This window comes from Nothobranchius furzeri, chromosome 13, assembly GCF_043380555.1.
Source record: "Nothobranchius furzeri strain GRZ-AD chromosome 13, NfurGRZ-RIMD1, whole genome shotgun sequence".
NCBI lineage: Eukaryota > Metazoa > Chordata > Actinopteri > Cyprinodontiformes > Nothobranchiidae > Nothobranchius > Nothobranchius furzeri.
In genome coordinates this window covers 42184993-42200884 of record NC_091753.1, presented here as the reverse complement: position 1 = coordinate 42200884, position 15892 = coordinate 42184993, and the positions used below count along the sequence as shown (strand labels likewise).

The 15892-nt window shown below is 42.9% G+C and overlaps 2 protein-coding genes and 1 long non-coding RNA gene across 7 annotated transcripts in view; 2 read left to right on the top strand and 1 right to left on the bottom strand.

The window, feature by feature from the left end:
• cux1b (cut-like homeobox 1b) overlaps positions 1 to 2460 on the bottom strand; it is a 69040-nt gene extending 66580 nt beyond the window's left edge. For all 5 annotated transcript variants that reach the window (XM_054742668.2, XM_054742661.2, XM_054742662.2 and 2 more), the window contains exon 1: positions 2315 to 2460. In XM_054742668.2, the coding sequence (XP_054598643.1) occupies positions 2315 to 2377 (63 nt within the window). In that variant the 5' untranslated portion in view covers positions 2378 to 2460. The remainder of the gene's footprint in view (positions 1 to 2314) is intronic.
• LOC129163812 (uncharacterized) overlaps positions 1 to 12730 on the top strand; it is a 47857-nt gene extending 35127 nt beyond the window's left edge. Inside the window, exon 3 of the long non-coding RNA XR_011516059.1 lies at positions 12638 to 12730. This is a non-coding gene — a long non-coding RNA (uncharacterized lncRNA). The remainder of the gene's footprint in view (positions 1 to 12637) is intronic.
• On the top strand, positions 8720 to 10473 carry LOC107380253 (4-galactosyl-N-acetylglucosaminide 3-alpha-L-fucosyltransferase FUT6). Its single transcript, XM_015951408.3, has one exon. The coding sequence runs from the start codon at positions 8905 to 8907 to the stop codon at positions 10027 to 10029; it is 1125 nt and encodes a 374-aa protein (XP_015806894.1). The 5' UTR covers positions 8720 to 8904; the 3' UTR covers positions 10030 to 10473.
• Positions 12731 to 15892: the final 3162 nt, after the last annotated feature.

The window sequence follows — 15892 nt, the reverse complement described above, 5'->3', positions numbered from 1 at the left end:
CACTCTGCAAGTGTGCAAGACCTTGCTAAAAGCATCACTGTTGCACCCATTTGTGTTTGTAGTGGTGGGGAGAGAGAGAAAAAAACATGCAGAGACAACTTAACAGTTTACTGTGCTGTTTCAAAGCACTCTCTGTCCTCTAACAACCACCTAGCTAGTTTCCCACACAGGGAATGGGACATACTGATCAAATAAGATTTTAATGAACATCAGCGTTTGAAAGTGAAGAATAGAAGCTTAAAGCAGGTGACATCTAGGCAGGGTTGGGTTTTCATCTTCAAAAACGCAAGAAAAAAGGGAAAACATTCCTTTGCTGGAGCCTCTTACAGACAAAACAGGCTGAGTGTAGAGTTCATGCTGTCCATTCGATCACAAGAAAGGAAACAAATAAGGAGACAACCAGCTGACAAGGCTATATGTAGGTTCTGATCATATCATGCTAACCCCAGATCATCATTAAAAAATGGATTAAAAAAAGGTTTCCTCCGAAGGCTTTTCCTCTAGGAGCCTCTCAGTGGGAGGGAGAGTAAATAAGATGTCATCAATAATAGAAAGTGAATGTTCTGAGCAGTTGTGCGTGTTCATACACACACACACACACACACACACACACACACACACACACACACACACACACACACACACTAGCTGCGGCTGATTCCTATCCTGCAGACAGGCCTGCCAACCGCCAGCCCTTTTTGCACACGCTCAGATTCACTGTCCTGACTAATCGCTTGTGATAGGGGCCTTTGCCATAATTACCCAGGGCTTTATCACAAACTTATGCGATGCATTTTTCATGTCCTAGCTGCTGGCAGTGCCTCCACTGTCCACACTGGCTGTCAATCTACAGGAAAATAAATCCACTGATCTCAGACCAGTTCTCACACACACGAGTTAAAACTGAGCAAAAATTGGTGAAAGCGGGGTGAAGGGCCAAGGACCAAGCAAAAAATTAAAAATGGAAGGGAGGGGGAGGAGGACAGTGAGAAGGATAAAGGAGGGGGTGGTAGATAGTGAGGAAAGACAAGAGAAAGCAGTCTCAATTTTTCTTTTTCTTTTTTACATAATGCATGAACAAGGGTGCATGAGTAGGAGGACCAAACAGGATCAAATAAATAGGAGAAGTGAAGCCTTGATGATGTGGCGTAAGTGCAACACAAAGCCCGCTGGGAAGACTTGTTCACTGTCCTTTTGTCTACACAGTCATGACCTAAATAAAAGTTTAAAACCCGAGCTTGTGCAGCTCACAAAATAATGTATGAACAATTGAGCTGGAGCCTACAAAATGCAATCTTATGTTAATGACAGTGGCAACTGGGCAACTAATATTCATAAATTGTGATTTGAAATTCAGCAACGCACGTTAAATGCCACGGGAAACACACAACAATGCCATTGTCTGCAAGTCTTGTGATAGGTCAAACAGGCTCTAATATATTCATACAGTGGAAAATGAAAAAAGGCCCAATATTTTCCAATATTTCTGGTCATCTCCTCTCCTGTGTCACACAGATCTCATCTGTGCGCGATGTGAGGACAATTCTGGAGTTCACCATAAATCACAAGGTCACGATCTGTCACATTTTTAACGTTCGGGTTTTTTTCAATTGCGTCCCATCAACACACAACTGCCCCGTCCTGTCCACTTCCGACACAGACGTGGCAATGTCTGTTTAAAGAACCCGTCATGAGGGGGATCCGACTCACTAAATGGTCGAGTTAATAAAGCATAAACACGGAGGCGACTTCCATGTAAACTGATCTAACGCCGTTAGCCGATAAGGTTCAACTAAACTTAACAAATGTGACAGTTAAAAGCGGAAAACAACACGAGCAGAAAGCTGTTGTGTGTCTCTTCTGCCCGTCTCAACGGCTGGTGTCGCCACAGCGCCACCGTATGAGTCGCACTTATTTTTTTCCCCCAAATGATCCAACCTTACAGCGGCTAAAGCGTCGGGCTAACTACGGCTACTCGCTCCGGTAAAAGTTGAACAACACGCAATAATAAAGAGAACCAACCGAGAGCTTTTCGCCAAAGGCACCGCCGTTTAGAGCTCTTTATTTCAGCGCATCCCCGCGGCGTCGCCCTGGCTTGCCCGGTTGCAGTGTCCGATCGATGTTGAATTGAACAAAGAGGATCAATTTCTGATCAGCGAGAGAGCCACTTTCATCAATGTGAGGAAGAGGTCTTGAATTTTCTTCCGAAACACCAACGAGACAGCCGCTGAAAAACACGAAACCCAGCCTCCGTCGGAGACGAGGCGGCTGAAGCGTAGAGCACGGAAACAGTTTTAACAGAGAGTGAACTGACCTGTAGTTGTGGTAAGTCAAAGCGCTTCCAATATTGAAACATCGATCCTGCATTGGCCGCCATCTTGAGACATATTGAGACAGGAATGAGATGCTGATAGAGAGCGCGGGGGTTGGAGTTCAGCGGAGAGGAGCGGGCGGAGGGAAGACCCGGACCGGATCTCTACCAGAACGCTCCGCGGAGGCGTCCAACGCATGGAGCGGAGTCATCTAAGTCAAGTGTTGCCTTAATAACGCCATTGTAATTGCTTAAATAGCATTTGATCAGCATTCAGATATTACAGGTAAACAACCAAACTGGCGATAGTACATTTGCGTTTACACAGAAATGGTGAATGACTTGCTCTTTTGGTGATGATGTCATTTATTTAATCGTTTTACATTTAGATCATAGGATCGTTTAAAATAAGCCCATTAGGCTAAAAACTAATAAGTATTTTTGTAATCCTTCAAAAATTAACTAAAAAGTTCAAATTTTGTCTAATCAACATTAAAATGTAGTTTTGTACCTTTTGTCAAATTATGTTTAGGATCTCCCATTATATTTAATAGTAGTTGTTTGGGGAGTCTTGTGTCTTTTTGGCGTTAGTTTGAGTGTTGAAATAATTGTTTTGAGTTTTACTGGTTTTGTTATGACTTGGCACCTCTGACTCTTCAAGTTAGGTCATGTAATCACTTGGCTTTTATCTTGCATTGCTTTATGTACTAAATTGTTGGTATTTCGCTCAATATATTCTTCCTGTCTCTACATATCTACTTTATCTGTGTTCAATTTTGTATCTCCTTGTGGGTTTTTTGTCTATTTGGGACTGTTCAGGTCTATTTGTGGAAGATGAAGTATTTCAAGTAAGAATATGGCTACACGCACTCTCTCTCTCTCTCTCTCTCTCTCTCTCTCTCTCTCTCTCTCTCTCTCTCTCTCCCCTCTCTCTCTCTTCTATATCTATAGATATAGGATATAGGATGCTTAAGACATCTAAATAGATAGATATAGATGTAGATTTGTGTGTAATTTTATTACTATGATTATATTCTAAGTTTTCAGGCCATGGAGTCTTTTCCCGACAGTCCTGTTCAGTAATCTGTGACTAAACTAGAAACTATATCTGAAAAGACAACAAAAGAGTCAACTTTGGGAACATCGAGCACCAGTGGTTTCTCTGAATGTGCTGTTCAGAAAGAAAGAGTTAGCCCAAGCATGGGGGGGGGGGGGGTATTGGTAAGCAATTTCCAGCAAGTTAATTCCAAAAGAGTCAAATTTAAAATGTTTTTCTTCTTCTAAAAAAGGTAGTTTTACTAAAGCCATTGTTGATCAAATGCTGTTTATGTAAGAAGTTTAATTTGAGTTAAGTTGTTAGAGCTGTTTCTAAAACCTTAACATGGGTTTATATTGAATGAGACCTGATCTAATAACAGATGTTTATTTATAATGGTTGAACTAAAACTGTGGTCACATATAATGCTTAAGACATATTTTTGTTTAAAATGAATTCTTCACAGATGCAAATATTAATCAGTTCATCTGATATGTTTGTGGTGTTGCCTAGTCAGCATTGCAGCAGGGAGCCCAGTGGTCAGAGTGTCAGTGTGCATCCATATCTTTTGCTGAAGTGACCTTGAGCAGTGAGCTGAACCCCGGCTGCTCCTGAGGCGTCACTCCCGCTGAACCTGTCCTCCGACCCTCACAGTGCACCAACGTGCCTAAGAGAAATATGCAAAGAATCTAATTACACTGTGTACAGTGTGCCCTAAATTCCTGCGTCAAACTGTTCTGCCTCATTCACCTTAAAACACATCATGCCTCCAACCGCTCTGCACACCAACCCCAAGCCGAGTTGCTCGGGTTTATCAGGGTGACACATCTGCTGCGTACATTGTTTTCATTTTTAGCACTTTGTGGCTTCCCATATTTAAACCGGGAGGCTGTGATGTTAGGCCTACAGTGTGGAAAATCCACGTCTGCATTCACACTTATACTTGAGCACCCAGTGCTGCTTTTACCTAAAATATTGCACAGAATTTCATAGCTTTGATTTTCTCCCACCAATTACGTTCATTTTCTCACAGCTGTTGCACTTTAATAGCAATAACATGAGAATTTGCCATAGATAATGACACCTCTGCTGCACGCATGTGGACACAAAGGTGGGCATTCTTATGAGCCAAATTACCCCAACTTTCAGGTCATTAGCTGATTTGATTTAAAGCTGTTTGTGGCTCCTCCTTCAGTATGAGTAGTGCTGAGCTGATATGCAGCCTAAATAGCTTAGCCTTATTTCATACTTCATTTCTAGATATAATACAACCATTTACAGGCTGGCTGCTGTTTCCCCTCAAACCCGGTCACATGTGTTTTATAAAACACATTGATTTAAAGTTACTGTAGATGCATATGCTTCTATTTAATCATTAAGATCTAACAGCAGCAGTGTGACTCAGATTATACATAAAAGCTCTTTTCAGAAGATTTTTTTGCGATTGATCTGCAGAGCGTGTGCTTTGCAGACCAAATGCTGCTTATGAACTGATGAATCCAGTTATTAATCCTGTCATTTCTTTCTCTTTGTTAATCAGCATTTCCCTGGCTTGGCCTCTGACTGGTGATGCGACCTATCATTAAGCCAAACCAGAAATACTGGTCTGAGATAATCCATACAAGCTTAGGTAGCGTTGCAATGTGTCCATTATGTCTGTATTTGTATAGTTATCCCTCACATTTACACAAAGTCATGCTATAAGGAGTGCAAACGTGGCTGTGTCACTAAACTCAGTGGAAATAATGTCATATCTCAGCCAATAAGGACACAAAATGAGTGCTGTGAATGTTAAACTGTTGGATTTTGGGTGTTGACCATAGGCTTCAAGTGCCAAGTAAATGTGGTACTGATACAGAGGTAACGCATGAGCTACATCATATCAGTTTCTCTTTTATTCAAAATTCTGGCAGAAATATTTGTTCCATGATTAGCAACTAATCATTAATAATAAAGTGCATTCCATAAAAAGTTCACTTTTACCTTTTATTGGATGGCAAGAGAGGGACTAAAGTGTTTTAAAAGTGGCATAAATTACTATAGTTATCTGACAACACACACATCTCGCCAAAACAGTATAAGCATTTGGACTAAATTAAACTATTGATTAAAGGAAGACTAGGGAGTTTTGGCTTTGTTTTAGCACCCCCCAGTGACCGTTTAATAGAACGGAAAGCAAAATTTATCTCCTTGCTGTGCGTTCGTCAATTTAACACTTTAATCTAACTGCTGAAATGTCCCCCCAGCCTTCATCAGTGTCTACAGGAGTGGTTCATCACTAAATTAAACAAATCAGCTGTGTTTATGATCTAAAATAGGCAGGAAACGTGCTGGAAGCAGACAGCAGCGCCAGGTGTGTACGTTTAATTTTTTTCTAAGATCAACCGACCAGATCGGCACTCTGAAGTTGCAAATGTGGTATTCTGGAAGAGGGTTGGGGGGGGGTTCTGAGGGACATTTCATTAACCCTGTGAAGGGTTATTGTAGCACACATTAGCTCCAGAAAATTATTTAAAAATATGAAAGAGTTACAAAGTATCCCCTTAAGAAGGTACTTGTGAATTTCTGTGGCCTGAGCTGAACCAAGATGAGCGTAGATAAACAGTGTGTGGAAATACACATTTCATGGCAAGGGGGTACTTAACTTTGGGTTTATTGTTCACTCAGAAACACACTTTCCATGTTAATTCATCAGTATTTACATATCCATACATGTGTTTGTCTTGGGTCATCATTTTATCAGCTTCAGTTATAATCGGTGTATTTGGACGTGACTTTCACATTCCTGGAGTCAGATTTGCTACAACTATTTCTTGAATTCATTGCTGCCAGTTGGGGTGGCAGCAGGGCTAGAAAGGCTTCATTTTAGGGTGGCATTTGCCCCCATGCTACTCCAGTAGATCCACCCCTGCCCCAATGCAAAAGTGTAAGTAAAAGCTGTCAATCTGCTTTTAAAAGATTATGGCGCTGCTAGAGACAGCTGTGTATGTTTGCTGACTATAACTTGTTTTTTTTTTTCTTGTTTTTTTTACTGCACACGATGGTAAAATTAGGGAGGAGAAAAAGGAATAGCATCAATTGTTCATGACAAGGACAGCAGCAGGAGCATGTTGGTGCCTGGAGATTTAAAAAGCCTCATCAGCTCTTGTACATTTGGGTAAAGTTTAAATATAGAGAAATCAACACACATTCTTGGTGCCACTGCCATTTTACAGCTACCCAGTCGTGGCTACAGGGGAGGAAATAAAACAGCCTCTCTGTCCTTTAGCCTCCCCTCTTTTCTCTGCTTCTGTCCCTTTTTTTCCTCCTGCTCATTGACTCTGCCTGTGAGGTGCTTTTAGCGGGCCTTGTGTGGCCGGGTTACAGACGGATGTGAGGCCCTTGGGAGCCGCAGGCAGAGAGCAACACTGATCATGTCAGACAGGCTGGGGAGGCTGCATAAGATCATCATCACCCAGCAGTGGAGTGAATCGCCGCAGTGGCACTTTCACACAACCTCTGACCTCCGGGGTAACCTCTCAGGTCACGATCAAGGTCAGGGGTCAGCCAGGGTCTCAGTGATCAGCTCTATTACCAAAACCCCTCCTGCATCTTCTTCTGATTTCACCTCTCATCGTTTTTCCCTTTTTTCTCCTTCCCTTCATCTTCTGTCTGTTTTCTCATTGCTCACGCTCTCCCTTCGTCAGCCGGGACCTATCGAGACATCCGCTCCCCTGGGAGTACAAAACAGAAAGCAAGAGAAAATCAATAAGGAAGATGAGTGACGACCTGGAGGTCCCATCAAAAACTGAATACTTTTTTCTGTGCTGCTATTCACATACACACACACACACACACACACACACACACACACACGTTGGTACCTCTGAAAATAGAACCATAACACACACACACACACACGTTGGTATTACCTCTGAAAATAGAACCATATCAGAAGAGAAAAGTGCAGGTAAGCTCTGTAAAATGCACGCTAAACTAACCTTAATGACAACCCCACCAAGAGGAAACAGTCACCCGTATAAATCCGATATTTTTTTAGGAAACAGTGAAAACACACATCTGTTAATAAAATAAAGTCTCACAGTTGCTATGCATCCTCTCAACACAACATAACCTCAGGCAAGACATTAAATGTTCATCCATAAATAGAACTGTTCAGATGAAAGGGAGGATAAATAATGCAAAAAGAATACAAAACCTCTTATGGGATAACTAGTCACACATGCACGCACGCACACGCACGCACACGCACACACACACACACACACACATACACACACACTCAAGCTACACGGTGAAGAAAAGTGAATGGATAGAACAGGAAGGAGGAGAATCCACTGGAGACACACATGCTTCTTACTTTATCTCCCCCTGCTCCTCCTCATCTGCTCTCGTTTTTTTCTGCTCACAGTCAGATTTCATGACATGCTCTGTGTCTGTGGGGAGGAATAATGTTGTCCCAGCCACGGCATGTTCTTCCTGTCCACCAGAGCCCAGACAGAACACACACACACACACACACACACACACACACACACAGAGCCCTGCCGCCTCATAATTTTTTCATGAGTTGTGATCAGAACACTCAAATATTTACACCTGAACAGTTGATCCTTTTCTTTACAGCATGGCATCACTCTTCCAAGGAGACTGTATGTCTTCAATGTTTGTTCAGGTTAGATCATCACATTAAATCTGTGACTCATGTATTAACATTTCTGGTTAGAGGGTGTTGCACTGCTGGGTCATATCTAATAAATAAAACATTGAAGACGAACCTTTTCAAAGCCTCGCTGCTGGTTTTCTAATTTCCACCTGAGATGTTTATTCATTTTTTAAATTAAACATGCATGTTTGGAGAAAAACCTGAATTTCTCCACGCTGAGCAGGACAGATTGTGGTTGTGTAGGGAGACACCTAGTGGTGGGATTTATACACATTAAAGTTTGGTTTAAAGATGATTACAAGCCTATCAAACACTCGTCATGGGTCAGTGCAGCTGATTCTTATTAACCAATCTTTTCCTTTATCTGGTTAAAAGGTTTCAACCTACAGAAATAAGCAAATACACATCTGTTTATTGCAGTAATAGGACATCCTGATTCAGTGTGTTTACCCATCCAAAAAGCACCCAGAAGGCCCTTCAGCAGTCAACAGGTCTCACAAAAACCCCATTCAGCTGTAACTGGAACCCTGACCAACTTTGCCACGTCAAGATGTTTGAGCACGCAGCTCTGGGGCAAATGTTTTCACTTTATTTGGACATTAAATTACCCTCAAAGCAGGACAGGTTGAGTTAAAACGCAGCAAGAAGATTATGGCGGTATCCAACTGTTTAAAGGTTTTATTCTGCCCTGGCCTTATCTCTAATCCTTATCAGAACGTCAGTTACACGGTTTTAAATCAGGTCTGACAGGGTGTGTCTGTAAAACCTCCAAAGAAGGCCAGTTGAGTGTTCTATTGTTTTCTCGGACACCTGTTTTACTTCTGTGGATGACAACAAGGAGGTGAAGCTTTCAGAAGGGGTGGATTTTTGGTGGGGACTGGGGGGACCTCGATGGGGGCCTGGGCTGAGTGGGGACCAGCGGGCCTCAGGTGGACAGATTCGTCCCTGTGGAGGACATGCCTGGTTCCTGTTTTAAGGCGCTGCCGCATTTCTACCTGCGCTGTTGCCGTCGGGATTTCGTTCTTTCTGGTGATGTGCCTTTTCTACCTCGCGGAGGAGCCGAAACAGGAGGCGCACGAACAGGCTCTCCCCGAGGAGGAGATCCCAGTGACGCTCCTCATATGGACCTATCCGTTCGATGAGTACCGACAGCTTCCGGACTGCTTGGAGTATCAGGTCAGGGGGTGCACGCTCACAGACAACAGGAGCGCGTACCCTCTGGCTGACGCTGTGCTCATTCATCACAGTGAGATTGCCGTCGATGACGCGGATCTGCCCCCAGAACCGCGACCCGGCGCGCAAAAGTGGATATGGATGAACTATGAGTCTCCCTCGAACACTTACAAGCTGTGGCACTTCGAGGGGATGTTCAATCTCACGATGAGCTACCGGATGGACTCGGACATCTTTCTGCCTTACGGATACCTAGTCCCCCAGGCGCGCGCAAACGCGCTCTCCAAATCGTCCCGCTCCACGCGCCCCCGTGACCAGTTCATAGCCTGGGTCATCAGCAACTGGTCTGCGGCGCACGCGCGGGTCACCTTTTATCACAAACTTCGTAGGTTTGTCCGGATCGACGTATTCGGTGGAGCAGGTCATCCATTACCGAGGGGAAACGGGACGGTGGTGCGGCTCCTCAAGGGGTACATGTTCTACCTGGCGCTGGAGAACTCGCAGCACACCGACTACATCACGGAGAAGCTGTGGAACGCGCTGATGGCCGGGGCTGTACCGGTGGTGCTGGGTCCATCCAGGCGGAACTATGAGCGCTTCCTGCCCCCCGAGGCGTTCATCCACGTGGATGACTTTCCCACAGTGAAGAAGCTGGCCCAGTACCTGCTGAAGCTGTGGCGCGACCCGATCAGGATGAGGCAGCACCTGGACTGGAGAGGGGGCTACAGCCTGCACCAACCCAAGTTCTGGGACGAACACTACTGCACGGCCTGCAGTGCGGTGAGGAGGACCAGAGGACAGAGGGATGCGGTCAAACACCTGGCCAGGTGGTTTTTCTCATAAAGCTCCCTCATGATGAAGGAACAACATAATTGCTGCTTTCGGGTTATAGGTTAAGCTCACGGACTCTAAAAGGCACTTTATTATTCTTTTTATTAAAGATTATAGTTTTTCAATAATCTATTCCTGATATGTATTAATATCCTCACCTGAGTGGTCTTACGTTCAGCCGTATACGGTCTATGCGTTCAGCATACATTTGCCTAAAGTTCTTAATTTAACTCACAAATGAGCACGTTATATTTCCTGCAATGTTCATGTATTCGTCTAAATAAAGTTGCCAGTTATATAATTAATGCACTTTGCAGGTTCTGCATGTATATTTGTCTGCAGTGTTCTTAGGGATGATCTGTGAAGAATAAAACACACCAGATTCTGTGAAAGCACAAGAAACCTTGTCCAGATGTGCACAAATGAGGTGGTATAGCAATAAATCTGTTAATCCTCTGAGACTCATCTATTGTTATCTTAATACTGGGTCCATGTAGGCCACATGTGCCTGAAATAGCACTCTGAGTGCTGTATAGTCTCACTGACCCCGCCTTGGACTCTGAAGATTTTCAAAGGTCATTCTGATTTCTAACAGTTAAGATTTATGTCTCCATATGACCGGATACTGCAGAGGTCAAGTGTAGATGAAAAACTGACCATTTCTGGATGCTACAAGTGACAAAGGTTGTTAGTGGATTATTTAAAATTACACTTCACTGTTGGTGTCCTGTCTCTGAATCAATGTGTCTCATGAGACAATTCTCGCAGGCACAGAATAAAGTTAAATGAGAAAAATATTAAACAGAATCAAAGGCCCTCTTGGTGTTGGATGTTTTTCCGATGCTCAAGCGAGCCTCCTCTCTCAGTAGCTGTAGTGCTCCTGAGAGGTGGCCCTTGCCCCCACTAGCCACCCCAGGGCCCCCACCCCAAGGACGACCACCTCCCCACTCCCTTAATAAATCTCATTTATGTTTAATAAATTAATCATTAATGAAATCTTATTTTATCACTGATGCTCACCGTTTAAAAGAAAGGATAAATCAACAGTTTATGTGGACGTTTTGTTAAAACAGCATTAGGAAAATTAAAAAGTTTTAAAATATTAAACCATTAAGTTTGAAACAATAACTAAAAAGACAAACACAAATTTTGTGGGTTTTTTTCCCTGAAATGTTTGTGTTTCTCTAATCTGAGGTAGACGTGTTTGATGCAAAGGTCTTTTTTTTAATGAATAATAATGAAGGAGCATTGCACAGGATCAATTTGGTGGGCCACCTCAAAATTTTTACAGGCCCCTCCAATGAAAATTTCTGGGGGCGCCACTGCTCAGCAGATGTTTCTAGATCAGGGGTGGGAAATCCTGGTCCTCGAGAGCCGCTATCCAGCAGGTTTTAGTTGTTTACCTGCCCCAACACACCTGATTCCTGGATGAATCATCTGTTCAGCAGCTCATCAGGCTCTGCAGCAGCCTGTTAATCACTAGTAAATTCAAACCAGGTGTGTTTAAGCAGAAAAACAAGTAAAACCTGCTGGACAGCGGCCCTCGAGGACTGGGATTGCCCACCCCTGTTCTAGATAGAGAATCTCTTTCAGGAGAGTTCAGAAGGATTTGCAAACAGAAACCTGCTTCTTCGTGTTGTGTGGAGCCGCACTTCCCCCCACTGGTAACACACACCCTCTACAGTCTGGCACAGTAAAAACACTTAACAGGATCTGAGCTACTTAAGGGAGTTTGACACATTTTTAGGAGCAATATGCTCATATTTTGCTGTGTTGTTCCTTCCACACGTGCACGATCCTTACATGTACCTTGTGGTAAAGGTGAGTAATCAGGCTTTCCAGTGCCATAAAATACAACATCAGTCATTAAAAGTGAAATGACATTTTCAAACCATTTTAGAAGTATATTTTAATGCACCGGTTGGAAACATTTCATCATTAGAAAATGTTATTGCAAAATCAGAATCTGATTAAAAGAGCTTTCAGTCTGAATGTTACAACTGTATGTTAGTTATTTACGTTTGAATTCATTACAATTTGCAGTAATAAATGAAAAAAGTGTAATTTTATCTGATTTTCTCTAATATTAAGAGTTTAATCATAATTTTAAACCTGATTTTTCTAAATCAAGTTCTCAAGTTTGAAGTTCAAGGTCAGTGCTGCTGGTGGAAAAACGAGTTTCAGCACAAAAGCAACAAAAAAAAAGTTATAATAATAATGAACAACTCCCACATTCTCCAAGTGTGTGCACAGTAATAATTTACTTCATTTCACCATCAGTGACACGTTCAGTATGACCAGTCCAGTGAGCAGCTGTGTCTGTGCAAACACACACATGTGAGCTGCAGCTTCATTTGTTTTTTATCAAAATTTGACCCTGAGCAGACGATTCCCAACGCCTCCAAGGGCTTTGACCCAGAAAGATCAGGAGGGAGGTATATAAGCCTTTCACGGGAGTTTATCACACAAATAACTTAAATTTTACAAATAAAGAGCAAAAACATAAATCTTTACAATTAAAGATGTAGATAATGTAAAGTTTAGTCAGTGAAATACAGATTAGAATTAATTCAACAAGCTTCGATGGCAGTAATTCCTCTTTCCTGTTCCTCCCCTGCAGGATGAAATATCACCTGGTGTCACGGGCTGACAAGTTTACAGAGCGGGAGGTGAGTAGTTGCTTGGCAACAAGGTGAAATATTGGATGTATCAATATGAGATCGTGATTCTGGGTTGAGTCGATCCAGGGAGCATTGATGATTACTGGCACTTCTAGGCTGTTTGAATACCAACTTCAGCTTATTACAAAGATCCTTCTCAGCTTCCTGCTAGACCGGTGCCATTCATAACCCCCCTGGCTACAGACACACTAATCTCATTTGTACAGCAACAGATGTTTCTCTTAAAAACATCCGTTAACTACGGAGGGGGAAAGTCTGCCTCTCTCGTCCACTCAGGACATCAAAGAAGCCAGTATAATCATGAATATCAGACGCATTTGTACTGGTTTGACTTACAGTAGGCCATTTCTGTGCTGAAATGTAAACAATCATCTGTTTTGTGTCCCTTTCAGAAATCTTGCACATATTTTACAAGTGCTTTCATGTTTTTGCACATTAAAAAAGCTGTGGAGAAAGAGAAGAAAATGCATATGAAACAACAAACCCCCAGACAAATAAACAGAGCATTGTTCCCATGGCAGCGCGACGCATTAATCTGACGGCTGGTTTCCCATGGCTGTGTCTCCCTGCCCCGTAGACCTCCACTCTGTCTCACTGATGGCTGCTGTGATTGCAATCATCCATCTTACTGTCAAAGACAAAAAAAAAAAAAGAAAATGCAAGAAAGGGGGAAATCACACACACTGTCTCGCTTTTGGTTCCCTTGTGTCCAGCAAACAAGCCACCCTGCTTGTGAGGGGAGCCAACACGAGAACCACAGGCCCTGAGCGTCGTGTGTGTGCCCATGCTTGTATGATTAACAAGGGAGAACAAGAGTGGGTGTGCATCTTTGGTTGGTTGTCTGTGCCTGCACTTTACTGCATGATCAGTCACTGGAGTGTGCGCTGGGTGGGTGGGGTGGGGACCTGTGGACATGTCTGATCCTGCAGCTGATCAAAAGCACCAGAGACTCGTTCCCTTGTGGCCTCGTGAGCAAGTGAGCCCTTCGTATCAACACGTCTCTGTTCAGTAGACAGGAAAAACAAGAGGAGAAACAGGCAGAACAGGGGGTGGGGGGACAGGGGTCGGGGGTGACATGACAAGAGAGACAGAAACAGGCAGACAGCAGAGATGAAAGAATCCATAAAGAGGGCAGAGAGGAGTGTGACAATGATTCATAACCACACTTATGTGTGTTCTGATGAGCGAACTGAGAGGCAGCTCCGTATTTATAGACATCGACTCAGCTGTGATCCCTCTCTGCTAAATCTGACAGCTCTTCATAGGTGCGGATTAAAAATAACACGAAGATTCTCACAGGTGGATCTGGCGTTCCTCTGGGATGCCTGGAAACGACAAGAACCTGTTTTAGTGGACAAAGAGAGGGGATGAAGGAGGTGCTACAGCAAACAAGCATGTGGAAGCAACAAAAGCAAACAAACTCACAAAAGAGAGCGGATCTAAAACTTTAGGGAACAACTTGATTTGGAGAAAGATGTGCGCATACATGACATCTATACAGTTCCTATTTGTGCAGGTGTATTTAGCATTCAGGGATTTTCTGTACAGGTATCTTTTTCCGTTTCTCAGATGTTTGATCATCATTATCAAAGAAACAGACAAATCCAATTAAATTCAGCTCAAACTCCCTGAAACGTGCAGTCAAAAATAATTTAGGTATAGCAAAAATCACAAAAGTCTTCATGTTTTGGCTTTTAAATGCTAATAGCTTAACTGAAGGTGTTTGCAGCTTGTTTTTATTTCTTTTAAAGCAGCAAATAAAAGCTGAGAAATAATAGCAATTTATTTTTTCATTTAGATTTCCATGGAGCAACGGCAGTTTTCTTAAAGACCAAGTTCTCTCGTATTTTCAACACATTTGCAGTGGTCTCCAGTATAAGTGAATGCCTTGTGAGTCGATGGCCAGATCCCAATACTTGCACTGCACCCTACGCCCTTCTGTGAAGTTCACTTAGAGGAGGTGTGCAGTAAGGCTTCAAGTGCGTAGTACACAAGTGTGCTCAGTTGGGAGGGTGCATTGTGTCGTCGACCGCGATGAATGCTGGGATGCCGGTCGTTATTTGTACATTTAAAAAATCTTTATTAACAACTTTCAAACAAACAATTGACTAAATTTACATTGCCGTCCTCATTAAATCTTAGTCTAAAAAAGCTCTTGTGCTCCTTTTTCAGGAAGCAGAAGCAAGCCAGAGGTGTTGGAAGCTAAAGGCTGTAGGATTTGGAGTCTTTCCTGATAAATCTTGCTTCTGATTGGCTAACAACAGTGCAACTCTACCACTGTCTGTTTTATCTTCACAAATATTACAAGCCTGGAGAAGTTCTGCCGTGTGGTGGAGTTGCTAACGGTTAGCCTTTACTAGCCGTGAATCAGCAGCCTTCCCCTACTGCTGGTCAAGATGGCTAATGCAGGACAATTAGTGAAGAAGACTATTAGCACTTTTAGCCTGCAAAAAAAAAAAAAAAAGAAATAAGTAGTTATTCAGTAAACTTGGTCTTTAAATTATTAGACTTGAATATCAAAATGATTTAACAACTGATCAAACTGCATTAACATCTTTGGCAGAAAAATGAAAGCTAAATAATTTTAACTCATTCACTGCCAATGACGACTAAAGTCGTCATTTGCATTTTTTCACTGTGTGGGCATTGGAACAAGCCCCCGCAATGTGAGAACAAACATCCCAGCTCTAAAGCCGATCTTCATCCGCGTACGTCACACGTCACGTGATCAGGAAGCAGAAAATCCATGTGTTAGGAGATCGTTTTGGGCCACTGCTGTAAAAAAAATAGTGAGGGCAAACCGGAAAAGCTTCTGCCGATCACAATTCAACAAGGGATTATGAAAGAGAAAATAAAGCTGATGTAAGAGGTGAGTCTCCGCTTTGTTTTGGTTGTTTTGGCGTCGACATCATCCTAGCGCGCAACGTTCTGTGACTCTTAAAAAAACAGTAAAAACGGTGAGAAACGCTGGCAGCGAATGGCTTTACTGATCAGGAAACGGCTGGCAGCGAATGAGTTAAAGAGGGACTGTACACCATCAGAAAACGTAACTCCACCCCTAGTCAAGATTTGAAAAATGCTATGAAAGTGGCCAACTGTGGGGAATTTCCATCCTGGGAGGGAGGGGGAGGAAACTGTACTGATGATGTGAAATTGTACCAGCTCCAGTCAACCACAAATTTAAATTGTAGTAG

Excerpts from the sequence above, each read along its gene's own strand:
- LOC107380253 (XM_015951408.3), top strand. The coding sequence starts at position 8,905 with ATGGGGGCCTGGGCTGAGTGGGGACCAGCGGGCCTCAGGTGGACAGAT.